At 39.3% G+C, this 14560-nt stretch overlaps 1 protein-coding gene across 4 annotated transcripts in view; it reads right to left on the bottom strand.

The window, feature by feature from the left end:
* LOC123871026 (TBC1 domain family member 1) overlaps positions 1 to 14560 on the bottom strand; it is a 61619-nt gene that overhangs the window by 9858 nt on the left and 37201 nt on the right. For all 4 annotated transcript variants that reach the window (XM_045914557.1, XM_045914556.1, XM_045914558.1 and 1 more), the window contains 20 exons: positions 13197 to 13375; positions 12769 to 12868; positions 12532 to 12672; positions 11647 to 12453; positions 10414 to 10615; positions 9779 to 9901; positions 9087 to 9202; positions 8163 to 8254; positions 7484 to 7619; positions 6878 to 6998; positions 6365 to 6464; positions 5639 to 5757; positions 4990 to 5136; positions 4445 to 4609; positions 3781 to 3945; positions 3050 to 3201; positions 2590 to 2688; positions 1923 to 2076; positions 857 to 1026; positions 390 to 536 (listed from right to left, as the gene is read on the bottom strand). In XM_045914557.1, the coding sequence (XP_045770513.1) occupies positions 390 to 536; positions 857 to 1026; positions 1923 to 2076; positions 2590 to 2688; positions 3050 to 3201; positions 3781 to 3945; positions 4445 to 4609; positions 4990 to 5136; positions 5639 to 5757; positions 6365 to 6464; positions 6878 to 6998; positions 7484 to 7619; positions 8163 to 8254; positions 9087 to 9202; positions 9779 to 9901; positions 10414 to 10615; positions 11647 to 12453; positions 12532 to 12672; positions 12769 to 12868; positions 13197 to 13375 (3435 nt within the window). The remainder of the gene's footprint in view (positions 1 to 389; positions 537 to 856; positions 1027 to 1922; positions 2077 to 2589; positions 2689 to 3049; positions 3202 to 3780; positions 3946 to 4444; positions 4610 to 4989; positions 5137 to 5638; positions 5758 to 6364; positions 6465 to 6877; positions 6999 to 7483; positions 7620 to 8162; positions 8255 to 9086; positions 9203 to 9778; positions 9902 to 10413; positions 10616 to 11646; positions 12454 to 12531; positions 12673 to 12768; positions 12869 to 13196; positions 13376 to 14560) is intronic.

Below are 14560 nucleotides of genomic sequence, written 5' to 3'. Positions count from 1 at the left end.
TATAGGATCACTTTGTTGTCTGTCTGTCTGTCAAGAAACCTACAGGGTACTTTTGTAGGTTACCCGTTGGAATCATGAGTTTATTGTTACATCATTAAAACAAATTAAAATGTGTTTCAATTTTCAAAGTAAGATAACTATACCAAGTGGCGTATCATATGAAAGGGTTTTACCTGTACATTCTAAAACAGATATTTATTTATTTTTATGTACAATAGTTTTTGAATTATTGTGCAAAATTTTGGAAAAAATACCCGAGTACAGAACCCTCAGTGCGCAAGTTTGACTCGCAGTTGGCCGGTTTTTTTTTTAAACTAAAGGATTTAAAGTCACAATGACCATCAGAAATTTATAGCCTTTGAAAATAATGAATGAATAACAAAACTTACATCGAGTTCCGCAGTCATCCTGGTGGTATCTTCTAGAAGCATTCTGTTCTGCTCAGTCAATGTGGCGAGACGCGGCATCTCTTCCCGAAGCACGCTGTATTCCACCTCGTACTCCGTTAACTGACGCCCGATGTCGAGTTTTGCGATCTTGGGAAGGAACAGTTTATTATTACTCATTATTTAAATATTCAGGAATTACATAATTACTTACTCCGGAAATTATTTCTTTCTGACTTTCCGATCGACGAATAAATAAATAAATTAATAACCATGATAAAGGGAAGATATCAAAGTATCAAAATATTAATGGTCCATCCAATCCATCCATTATAAATATTCAGATGTCAGTCAAACATCAAAGCAAAGTTGAAACTGAAGATGATAACAGTATTTCTAGTGATAATGATAAAAAATTTAATGATGGTTTCATTGAGATGCTGATAGTTATGCTAGTGATAAAAACTCACCGTCTTCATAACCTTGTCATACATCGTCCTGTCCATATCAGGTAGCTTGTGCTTCAAATATTCAGCCGCTTCCTCGCAACTCTCACACAACATCAAACCGTCTTTGTGCGCGGAGAGAAGGGCTAAAGATACCGCAAATACTACGTTGAAGGATTCCAGGAAGATGAGATCTGTAGAAAGTGAAATAATTTAGAAAATGAAGAAAATGTGAGCAATTTTGATGAACCAAGCGAATGAAAATAGATCTAGATTTTCTGGGATAGTAAGAATGTCCCTTTCCTGTGTTTAACCTATATCCATGCAAAAAATCACGCCAATTCATTGATCCGCAGTGGCGTGATCGAAGAACAAACCAACAAACACACTTTCGCATTTATGTATTGAAATAGTTAAAATAAATTATTTTAGTGACTATCCCAAGAAATATAATAAAGCCTTTATTATAGTTGATCACATTCTTTAAACCAAGCCCAATTATTAACATTGCGTTTAAATAACCAACTGAATAGTAAAACAAAAGAACAACATTTAATCAAGTGATTTGCCCACTCGAAGTTAAGGTTTGTAGAATCGTCAATCACGATAATGATGCTGATGAACTTAAAAAAAATCCAGTAATTTTTATGATGGTGAAATCATATGACTCATAATATAGCCAAGAAATATTTTAGACTAGAGGAGGCCGGCGACTTCGTTCGCGTGGATTTACGTTTTTAAAGATCCCGTGCGAAATGTTCGATTTTCCGGGATAAAAAGATGCCTATCTCAATTTACAGGGACGCAAGCTACCTCAGTACCAAACATATAAACCAGTTAAACGGATGGCTTTTTAGGAACCCGTGGGAAATCTTTGATTTTCCGGGATAAAAAGTAGCCTATGTCTGTCCCCGGGATATAAGCTAACCCTGTACCAAATTTCGTCAGAATCGGTTAAACTGTTGGGCCGTGAAAAGGTAGCAGACAGACAGACAGACAGACACACTTCCGCATTTATAATATTAGTATGGATGTGGCTTAAATGCAGTATTCCATTTTTGTTGGAAAGTTTTTTAATTTTATGACTTACCAAATACCCTGACGACGAAACCCAATGGAAACTGGCTGGTGAATAGCGTCAACATCCAAGGAGCAGCATACAAAGCCGGGGAGATGTCTAGGGATTCCAGTTTCGCGTGCAGTTCCGGCTCATGATCCCGGAGGAGACGAGAAAGTTGGTACAGCTGAAAGTAATGAAGATAATATTGGAGTGATCATATTTCAGTTTTTTTTTAATTATATAGACTAGCGCTTGGCTGCAATCAGACCTGCTAGCAAGTGATGATGCAGCCTAAGATGGAGCGCGCTTGCCTAGAAGTTGCCTATTCACTCTTGACTTGAAGGTACCCCTATTATAGTAGATACAGGTCATACCGCTAGTTCAATTTGAATATGGGACAATTGGCATCAAATTAGTAAATTATATTAATATAGGTAATTTTCAGATATTGAAAACCCCAGAAACTCCAAAAATCTGATCATAAAATATATTATTGTCAGCTTCACAGAGTTGAGTAAAGGGCAAGCAAATTTCTAGGTTATTTTCTAAGTGATTTTTCTTATGCAAACAAACCATTAAAAAAAACTTTGTCAAATGAGTAACTGCGGCAATTCTTGCTAGTTCTTTTAAGGAGCAAATACCTACTAAGAATTTTAGTAATTTTGCCTTTTCGAAATGCAAAAATTTGACTGTTTACCTGGACTTGTAGGGCGCTCATGTCTGGTAAATACTGCTTCCTTATGCCTCGTCGGAACATCAGATGCCGTAACAATATGAAAGCTTCTCCTTCGTCCATCTGGAAGAAAAAATCAAGAATTGAACATCAAGCTTAGAATCTGAATCATGCACTTACCATTGAAATCAGAGACTATTTAAAAAAAAAAACATTCGAAGATCGTCAACCCAGTAATTCTCAAATCAAACATCGACTGAATGAATTCACAGTTGCGAAATTCCAGGGGTACATATTTCGTAGCTTTGCTTAAGAATCTTGCGGTACGGTACTAAATTGTTCTATGAACGGATACCACAAAATGGTGGCGATAAATAAATAATACCAAAATCTGATCAGGATTGATCACCTGAAAGATTTAATCTGAAAGAGATTATGATGAAGGCAGATAAACTAAATGAAATAACCAAGAAAATGAACTTACGTGTAACAGCAATATCCCGGCGACGAAACTCAAGCCCTGGCAATATCCAACATCAGGATCCAATAAGGAGTACGCTTTGAGGATATTGTAGAGGGCCAACTGTCCAGGACCTAATGCTGATGCGAAGTAAGAGTGCTTTGGGAACGTTCGTCCTGAAAGATAAACAGCTTTATTACAGGAAGAGTTTAGACTACCGGAAACAATTTATGGAAAGAAATTAAAAGAACCTAGCAATAACTTCATTAGTGGCAGAATAAGGCGAATATCAGTCATGATTACCATGACTTGTATAATTTTAAAAAATCCTTGAGACCCTAAGCTAAGAGGTCAGCTTTAGCCAATATACAGCTTAAGAACTTTACCGTAGAAGCGTTTTTTCCCTCGCCACATTGCCATGTCTTGAGCCCAAGGTCAAACGGAGTAGATCCCGCTACGAAAGTGAAGCTTTTTTTACAGACTAGCGCCTGGCTGCAAGTGATGATGCAGCCTAATATGGAGCGCGCTTTTTATTTTGTTTAAAAAGAATATTAGCTATGCTAATCGTAACTGATACTCCCCTTTCCCCTACACAATTAATCGTAAAGCGTCAGGAGTGGGTACGACAATAGTGCAACGGGTGTAGTTTGAACCGCAGACCTTTCGGAGTTCAGCCCGCTCCTCAACCGTTGAGCTATCGAGGCTCAACGCTTGTCTAGACGACAAATAAAACTGTCTGAAAATGAAGGACTCACCTAAGTCGATGAGTATAGCGTGTTGGTGTTTGGTCAGGCCACTGAGTAGGGTCCGGTATGGAGTGTTGTAGTCTGGGAAGTTGTCAAGGTGTGGCGGCGGGATGCGCAGGCACGCCTGCTCTGCCAGGAACCGCCAGACCCCGCCGCGAGACATGCGGGGCACGCCTAAACACATGCATATAGCTGACTCATTGCTGGAGGTTGTGACACCTTCCATAATACACCTAAAAACATTACGAGACTCTCTGCGTCATAATTTCTAAGGGTCGCAACTCCTTCCATAGTACATCTAATAGCTGACTCATTGCTGAAGGTTGTGACATCTTTCAAAATACACCTAAGAACATTCCATAGCTAAACCGAGACTCTCTGCATCATTGTTCATTGCTAAGGGTCGCGACTCCTTCCATAAGACACCTAAACATTGACAGTTAGACTGAGACTCAAGGAACTGCCTCAATCATTGAGTACAGCTTGCTGGTGTTTAGTCAGTAGCCCCAGCCTTTCTAAACGTATTAATTTACTATCTTTTGTTCAGCTAAAACTCTAAAAAGATGAAGATAGATAGAGCAAAATAGTCTCAGTCGGGCCAAGGAGCCGACCAAAGTTTATGCACACTGGTTCCTCGAAACCCAGGTATAATCCAGCAGAAAATTCTCCTTACCTTGTCTCACAGCTTGGGTCAGCATATGCCTATCCACCTTAGCGATAGGCTGTGAAGGATCTCTCGCCAGTAGGGAGTCCCACATGAGAGCCACGCCGGCATCACAATAGCCGAGCTCGGTGTACTCCAGCTTTATACGGCGAACTGCTGAGGACTCTTCTCTCTCTGAAATAAAATTTTAAATAATAACTTTTTTTGTTTGATTGAAGTTGATTTGCTTCCTCGTTTCTAATTTCAACCGCTAGGATATGGAACACCTTCCCAGAATCAGTTTTGGCGTCCACTTTTAATATAGGTGTCTTCAAATCAATTTTGAAAGACATCTTCTAGGCAAACGCGCGCAAGGAAAATTCCAGTGAGATTTAAAAAAAATCTAAAGCCACTTGCTAGAAAGTTTAAATATTCTCTGGTCATAACATAAAAGGCTCTTAAGCCTTTTCTATCCCATTTGCTCCTGTATTCATGAAAACCTATGTGAATTTACCAAATAAGATTTCAAACAGAAGCCGATAAAAAAGATACAAAAAGAAGAGAAAAAATGATACCTTTTAACTTAGCGTTTTCTTTTTCCATTCGAACGAGTAAAATGGTCTGGTCTATGGCCATCTTCCACAACTCTCTCAGCTGTTCCTTGGTCCTCTTGCCTGAGGATGCCAACGGATGACCCAGCAAATCCTTTTGGTTTGAATCTCCTGAAAATTACTATCATGTTTAGTCGGCATTGTACTGAACTATTTTCTATGGGTTAGCATATAATAGGATAGTTTGTATCCCGAAATACAACAAAGTTTTTCGAGACAGGAAATGAAAATTTTTCGATGTCTCCATACTCCGTCAAATCCGAACCAATTTCGACAATGACTTTTCTCATTACAATGCTGGTGCTCTCAGGCTAGTCTAAAATTCTTGGTTCTCAAATTCTTGGGCTCCGGGTAGAAATCGGGGAAAAAGAGTTAGGTTACATAGGATACTTTATGTCCCGGAAAATCGAAGTTCTTGTAAGATTTTTAAAAACCTAATTTCACTTGCACGAAGTTGCAGATATCATCTATTTGGCATAAAAATAGTTAGCATCCTGGGACTAGGCTACTTTTATCCTGGAAAATCAAAGAGTTCCCAAGGGATTTTTGTAAACCTAAATCCACGTGGACATCAGCTAGTAAATAAATAAATAAGAGGAAGCAGCTAAGTTACCTTCTTGATCAATAGCCGGTGTGTGGACTACCTTCTCATAGATGGCTTGTCGCCACGTTGCGTCGGATTCGCTGCCACTTTCCGTCGCCACTGGTCGAGAGTCGCTCACTTTGAGGAAGCTATTGAACATATCGTTATTAATTAAACTAATATAACTTCAGGCCAGTACCTATACTTTAGAAATGCTTGGATAAAAGATGGCGGCCTCAAAACAGCTGTTTTGTTTGATAGCCAATTTAAACGCGGGCGTATTTAAATCGTCCGCATTTAAATTCTCTGAAACTCCGTACTCCAATAAAAGTTCTGAATTGAACTCAACCAGAACGCTAACAAAAGACTTAGTGTAACACAATCCAATGCCAATAACCTTAATAAATGAAATGCCTTATTCTATAGTTTTAGCGATTTAGTATTTTTCAAACCTGCAATGTACAGCGTGCAAAGCTCGAGTCAATTCCCCACCTACAATGCATTGACTCCGAGTGGCCCACTTACTCAACGTTCGTTGACCTCTAGCGTCAGTCAGATGTTTTATTTACAATATATTTGTGAACTTTTAAAAAATAGGTACAGAACTTTTATATTTATTTTTTTGCGTTTTTTTCTGGTATCTTATCAGTATTCACCATAGTTATCAGTTATCACCTGTCTTCATTTTTGCTAGCATTTTGATTACACTCTGTATATAATACATACGAGTCATCTAGTAACATGAATCTCACTTACATATCCATCATAGGAGAATTGACTGTAGGGATATCGTCTTTGCTTTCTTCAACGACCTCGTCAAACGACATATTATTTGTTTTTGGGGTAGATGGTTGATCTGCAACAATTTTTTTTTTAATTTTTTATTGACATGTTATGTTACTTCAGAGCTCCATTAAATTAAAACCCATTTTTATAATTCATTTTTCATCTGGAAGCATATACCGTCAGATTGCTTCCATTTATATTAGAGGGGAGCCTGATGATTTTCTTTGTAGATGGAACTGCTAAACGGATATTTGTGCAGAGTCGTTGTTGAACGAAGGTTACTAGCAAGAACCTTGACAGAATATGGGTTCATATCGCTTATGTCATGTGGATACCAGCTACTCGCCTGAGATCATCCGTTCACTTTGTCAGAGGTTTTCCAATGTTGGTTGCATTTACGGGGCTGCCATCCAAGAACTTTGGGATACCAACGGCTATCAGATCTTCAAGCTATATTTATGTATGTTACATGAAATTACTTACTTTCATCCATATTCCCTGGAGTCATGGATTTGCCTCGTTGCCTGTCTGGGGTAGCAAAATCACCGCTGTTGTTGTCAGAAGCTGTTTCTAGCACTAGCGGGGGTGGGATTGGGGAGGGCTCCTGGAAAAGATAAAATATAAGCCTGAAATATAAGCTTTTCCATACAGCTTCCAAATGACCTCAAAATAAATAAGTATTTTCTAGGCAAGCGCGCTGCAACCTAGACTTCATCATTACTTTTTATTAACTGAACTTTTCACTAGCTGATACCCGCAACTTCGTCTGTGTGGTTTTAGATTTTTCGAAATCCCGTAGGAACTCGTTAATTTTCCGGGGTAAAAGTAGCTTATGTGTTAATCCAGGGTCTAATCTATCTCCATTCCGAATTTCAGCCAAATCCGTTCAGTAGTTTTTGCGTGAAAGAGTAACAAACATACACACATACACACATCATTCACCCACACAAACTTTCGTCTTTATAATATTAGTGTGATTTTCAAACTGTCCTCCTTTAAAATAAAGACTAAAATCGTATTTTTGACACATACCTAAGGTTAAAATGGCGCGAGAGAACTCATTTTTTACGTGTTATAACAACGAAATACCTTCTTCATAGCCGGTGGAAAGACTTCGTCCTTACTCTGTCGACGTTTCAGCAAATGATCGAAGCCGCTTGATAGAGAACGCTTCGCTTTCATGAATATCGTACTGCCTCCCAAGTATTGGTTCAGGAACTCTGATCTATAAAAAAAGAAGTAACGGGTTTTACAGAGAAACTGATGAGTGATGATGTCTATACAATGGACCCCCGGTAATCCGACAAACGTTTTGCAGGACATTGTCGGACTATCGAATTTGTCGGATTATAGAGTACTGCCTAAGACCCCCTATAGTCATAGATTTTTTTACAAAAGAGTACCTTGTAATCCGACAAATTACAAATCCAATGATAAAATTCTATATGTCATACATACTCTGAAGTACAAATCATACTTCACTATGTATGTCCAATTTAGTAAATTCAATAATAATAGACATGTCGGATTACAGAGGGTGCCGGATTAGACAGGGGCCGGATTACCGGGGGTCCACTGTAATTCGGTCGCGCTAAGTTTGCACCTCGCTGGAATGCAGCACGTCTCCCACTTACCCGCTCACCTCCCCGCTGTCGTCATGTCGTGTCAGTACGGTTCGCATACCGTACCTAACCGTCAGTGGGACGTAATCGACGCGAGGTGCAAACCGTCCGAGTAAGGTTGCAAAGCATAAATATCAAGTTCTTACCTATTTTCTGCAGTATCATGAACGTGTCTTAGCTGCTTAGACTCGCAGTGCGCCCGCAGTAGCATCATCAGGAAAGCGTTGTGTTCACTTACCTAAAAAATAAGTTATAATAGTAGATTATTCAACATGGGGGTAATGTAATATCTTACGTCACGGGCGCCGGGATAAATGCCAAACGTAACGAGGGATTGTAGAGTAACTCCCGAGCGTAGCGAGGGTATTGCATCTAGAATCCTGAGAGAAGCGCGGGGTTTAGGGGCGCCCAAGACAAAGACAGCATTACCCCCAAGTTCAATACTGTAATTTTTACTCTAAAAATTAAATTATGTATCGTTAATAAAATAGACCCTACCGTTCATTTATGGTCGGACCTCATGATTCTCTATCATAATTCTCGTGCTATTTTACTTTAATTCAGAAATTATGTATGTAACCTGAACTAGAATGACTCTGGACTGGACTATCTAATATCTGTCTGAAAAGTATCCTTCAGTATTTCGGTTACATCGCAAAAAAGAACGCCAGTAGTATTGAAAAACTTGAAACTAGGAAAAGAAACCTCGGAGAGTTGGTCAGATCGGCTAAGGCAAATGGTTGACACGTCATTCATCTGTAATGTTTGTTTTGGGCTCTTCTCAGACCTGGGCGCATTTGGAACCCTCATAGTAATTATATTTAATTATCACCACTATATCATCTTACGAATCTATCAATTCTGACCATCAAAAGGAGTACAATAGTACCTACTTTTAATAAATGATTTTGAGTTTTTGAACGCCATCAATGCGGTTTGATATAGATGAAAGTGGAAAGTTTTAAAAAGAGTATGACTTCGAAAGGGAGCCACGACCGTCAAAGTTGAGAAAACGAAGGAGAAAGGAGAATACAGTAAAACTAAAGAATAACAAGTACAAGTCGTGTTACCTCATAGATATGATTAGTCCCTCCTTGATACTTAGTGATAATGAGATCCTGTTCATCTTCAGGCAACTGCTCGATACGACGTAGTATGAACGCGTGAGTTTTCTTCTCATTCATACCTGTTGAGACAAACTTTATACTATGGCATTCCAAGGCATTCTGAACAAACATCAAGGCATGGTAGATACATTTGACAATTCAAAAGTACATGTAAAAGTTTAAAAAAAAAAGAATATTAGCCATGTTAAATGACTAATATTCCCCTTTCCTCTCCAACTAAGCGTCAGGCTTGTGCTAGGAGTAGGTACGACATATAGTGCAACGGGCGGGGTTTGAACCGTCGACCTTTCGGTTTTCAGTCCACTCCTTTACCGGTTGAGCTATTGAGGCTCTAAAAAAATATTTTGATTTCATTTGATTAAGTGCTTCCTTGGTCTAGTCACCTATTTATTCAATTGCCAGTCTATAACCCCGGGATGATGAGTCAAGAAAAATAAGAAATTAATGTAGGAAGATTTAAAAAGAGTTCCTTACTCTACAACCGTTATCATAGATCGGCCAATTAGTTACACTAATGAATAGATCTTCTTGCAGAAGGATTCTACCCACTGGTGAAAGCTGAATGAAAATTCCTATAGTAGTTCTTGTTCTTAGCTTAGCGTATACAGTCAGACCATGCAGTGATTTTGACATACCTTCAATATCGTGGCATAGTCTATGGTACCACAACATCGGACAGTGTTCACATGTCATGTTGGGAGATTTGTCCCTTGATTTCTTCAGTAGTTCCGCGTGCGCCACGAAAGCTTGCTTGATTGCTGTAACAATGGAATATGAGAGAAACTAGCTGCAATCTGGAGCTACAGACTGGAAAAGAGAGCAATCTGGAGCCACTGACTGGAAAAAAGAGCAATCTGGAGCCTCTGACTGGAAAAAAGAGCAATCTGGAGCCTCTGACTGGAAAGAGAGCAATCTGGAGCCACTGACTGGAAAAGAGACACCAGTATAAGAAGTTTTGGCATCGACGGACAAGTGAAGAAAGAAATTCGGCAGGCTAGTTTTCCGCCGGTAACGCAACTTTTATACGCTCGGATAATCAAAAATACTCTTCATTCCCCATCCCGTGGGAATTTTGAAATATCCAGCTTTATTTCTTTATTATTTCAAGTTTATACTATAAATACACTTGTTCACAATATTCAGCTTTCTAGATCAAAGGGTTTGAGCTGACGTTATTTGAGTCAGTCAGTGAGTTAGGACTTTTTAATGTAGGTATTTATAATATTGCTAAAAGGAAAGATAACAATTAACTCTATGATATAAAACTCACCATTGACAACCTCAGTGGCAACCGAATCGCTCTCACACTTGAATACATAGCACGCATAGCTGTCATTAGTTTCTCGACATACAAAACCGAAGTGCTCCCTATTGGCCCTCCCTAACACGCAGCTAGCGACATCCTTGAACGCTCTGTGAAGAAGAATTTGCTTTCTGTCTGGGCTGATTAGACGTAGTTCCGATCTACCGACCTGGAAAATACAAAATAGATATCAAAAAGATAACCTAACTACAGGCATAATAAGTAGGTAGGACCCCTGCGGTAGTGGATGCGGTAGAGGTGTGATGACGTGACGCGAGAGCTCAGTGATTCGTCAACTTGTGACATCACTCCTACCGCACTGCTCCACTACCGCAGAAGCCTACTCAGTTATGCGCTATTGAGTAGGTACCTAGGTCCCTGCGGTAGTGGAGCGATGGAGATGAGGTAGGTAGTGATGACGCGAGAGCTCAGTGATTCGTCAACTTGAGACAACTGTCACCCTCCCGCACCGCTCCACTACCGCAGAAGCCTACTCAGTTATGCGCTATTGAGTAGGTAGGTCCCTGCGGTAGTGGAGCGATGCGGTAGTGGTGTGTTGACGCGAGAGCTCAGTGATACGTCAACTTGTGACAACTATCACTCCTACCGCACTGCTCCACTACCGCAGGAGCCTACTCAGCTATGCGCTATACCTATAACGTATCAACGTACAACGCTAACCTCTGGGTCTAGAAACTTGAGATTTTGACTATACGTTTCCTATTCTATTTAGTTTTGCAACTAAGAAAGAATTTTTGGAAATTCCACCACGTCAAAATCCGGATGGTGGTCAGTTGTTTACTCAACAAGTGTAAATTAAAAATTTATAACACCCCCCTCAAGTGAAAGTTACTGTAACTACAAAAGAGCTGATAACTTTCAAACGTCTGAACCGATTTTCTTGGATTATAGCTAAGAACACTCTCGATCAAGCCAGCTTTCAAACAAAAAAAACTAATTAAAATCGGTTCATTAGTTTAGGAGCTACGATGCCACAGACAGATACATAGATACAAAGATACACAGATAGATACACGTCAAACTTATAACAACCCTCTTTTTGGGTCGGGGGTTAATAAATAATTTACATTGAAGATAAATACAAGCAGATAGTTTCTTATTTTGTTAAAGACTGGCTACACAGTAGAAGAAATAGTGCGATACAGACCCCTAAAAGTATGAGCCATAGAATACTATTACCTGAAACAGCATTGTCCTATTTTGCTCCCCAATCAAATGAGCCAATGGTGTCTTCAAATTCAAAGTACCAATCGATGCAGACCTGTCTCTCATGAATGGTTTGTTTTCTGCCAAAACCTGTTTCTTCTTTAAATTGGCTGCTTCATTTGAATTTACAGGTATTTCTTCAAAACTCAATTTTTTCAAATCTTTTGTTTTAGATTCAGTATGCTTATTGTTTAACAGAGATTTGTTTTCTTCAAAAGTCTGTTTCGTATCGTTTGTCTCTGTAAATGCTACATTGGAATCTTTTTCTTTTTTTGCTGTTATGGTATCAATTTGGTTTTTAGTTCCAGTAGGAATGTTAAGTAAAGGATCAACATGTTTCGTGGCATGATTGAAAGGGTTATTATTGTCTATAACATTTGGAATGGGAGCTAGAGTTTTATCTAAATTTATTAAATTAGACGTATGGATTGGAGTAACATTTGGTGACTTCCGTAAATTTTCATCATGTTTCTCCTCATCCTCATCAACAGTACCTAGGTTATTTTTTGGTAGATTAACTATTAATACTGAAGGCTCTAAAGGCACTGGATTTTTATTGTTCTTGTCAAGTCTCTCTTTACTGAATGTATCGAATTCCTCGTCAACTTCATTGTTCTCAAGTTTTGGGATATTGTCAGCACTCTTCCAAGGATTACTTTTGTCTGGTTCTAAAGGTGTTGTGCTTGGTATGAGGTTATTATTGTTTTGTACATATCGTTGCACTGCCTTTTCGTGCGAGCTTTTGATGTTTTCTCCAGAATCACTACTATCTTGGGAATCCTGAAAAAAATATAATATGATAAAATTGTTTGAAGTGGCTATCTATATAATTTTAAAAGTAAATAATCGTCTGCATACCCCTGAAGAAGGCAATAAACTATGCCGTCTCGAATTTTTCACTTTCTCAGCCTCATGCTGTGCAAATTTGTGTAGGGCATCATCTATTAGAGATTCTGGAACCTTTCTTTGTGATATGCGCACTTTCCCTATGTATAGAACCTGAAAAGAAGAAAACATATTTTTTTATATTCTAGAGTAGGTATTTTTATAGGCGAAAGTATCAGAATCATTATAGTATTTGGTGTTAGTACTAACTTCAAAGAAATGCGAATCCGAAGGGGAGAGATCAGCGCATAGCGATGTTAGGGCGGATGCATTGCTCACACTACGCACCAACCCGGAAGACTCATTGCTCCTGAAAACAACCAGCTTCATTATATCTTGCTCTACCTTTGAGCTTAGAGGTTGTATTGCTCCAAACTCTACACTGACTAAATAAGCCACTCGTACTGTAGAAGTCAAAAAGATTTTTCGGATCCGTGTGTTCCATTTTGAACGAAGATTTAGTTTTAGTTGATTAGGAACGGAATTCCGAACCAGTGGTAGATTACTTTGACGCAAAAGCACTTGTAAAAGTTTAATTGAATAAAAAATATATTGAATTTGAATTTGACGGCTTTGCATGGTCGTCAAAATGTTTACTCAATCATATTAGAGTTTACAGCTTTTCAAAAGGTACCCACAAATTGGAATTGCAGTTCCCTGGCAGAGATATCGCTGGGTTGCTCCAGGGGTAGTGCTCGGCACCGTTCTGCTGCTGGAAGCCCGCGTTCCTCATCACATTCAAGGAGCCCGTGGAACCGCCCTTGGGGCTGGGCGCCCCAGGGGACGGATCCCGCATCTGTGTGAAGAGATCGGTCACCTGAAATAGAAATTATCATTTTTAATCGACTTCCAAAAAGAAGGTGGTGCTCAATTCAACCGCTTTAGTTTGAGCAGTACGTGTATCAGTCAGTCAGTCAGTCCATCAGTCAGTCAGTTTTCCTTCTATATTTCAAACTAAACCGAAAAATGCTGGAAAAATACTGCATTGAAGCGAATATTACAAACAAGAAGCAATATCAATCTAACTTTGTTGACAAACATTGTATCCTTGATTGCCTTCTTAACTAGGTAGTTCTAACGTTGACCGCCGACCTAGTCGCCAACCAATGATAGCTAATTGAATGCTTGACTCGTGGTATTTGACGTCACTAGCAGGTTAATAGACGATGGTGACAGGTTGCATGTACGCTTTTCCTTGACCCTTGTGGTTTTATTCAATACTAGATGAAGTCCGCGACTTCGTTTGCGTGGATATACGTTTTTTTAATCCCGTAGACACTCTTTAATTTTCCGGGATAAAAAGTAGCCTATGTGTTAATCCAGGGTATAACCTGTCTCCATTCTAAACATCCAAATCCGTCAAGTAGTTTTTGCGTGAAACAGTAACAAACATACACACATGCATACAAACTTTCGCTTTTACAATATTAGTGTTACACGTTTGATACAAGGCAAGATTTCTGACGTGCTCTGAACATAACTTCACTAGATTATCCATCATCATCAGCCCATAGACTCCACAGCTGGACATAACTCTCTTGTAAGGACTTCCATACATCACCTGCCTGACTCGTTTGATGTCGTCTGTCCATTTAGTGTGGGGTTTTCCAACGCTGTGCTTGCCGGTGCCATTCCCCTTTGAGACCCCACCAGAAATGGTTTTTGAACCATATTGTGGCCCTGTCCATTGCTACTTCAGCTTCGCAAATCGTTGAGCTTTGTCGATTACTCTAGTTGTCCTACGGATCTCCTCATTTCTAATTTGATCACGTAGAGAAACACCTAGCATAGATTATTACTGAAGTGAAAACTATAGGCCGCATATAGGCCGCATTTGACAATTGAAAGAACCGGCGAAGTGCGAGTCAGACTCACGCACTGAGGGTTCCGTACACGGGTATTTTTTCCAACATTTTGGACGATAAATCAAAAACAATTATACATAAACAATTTAGGGTGGTCCTTATTTTTCGACTTTTGAATTATCCCCGGGGGACTTTCT

The sequence above is a fragment of the Maniola jurtina genome, chromosome 13, assembly GCF_905333055.1.
Source record: "Maniola jurtina chromosome 13, ilManJurt1.1, whole genome shotgun sequence".
NCBI classification, from domain to species: Eukaryota; Metazoa; Arthropoda; class Insecta; order Lepidoptera; family Nymphalidae; genus Maniola; species Maniola jurtina.
This window is presented reverse-complemented; position numbering and strand designations above follow the sequence as displayed.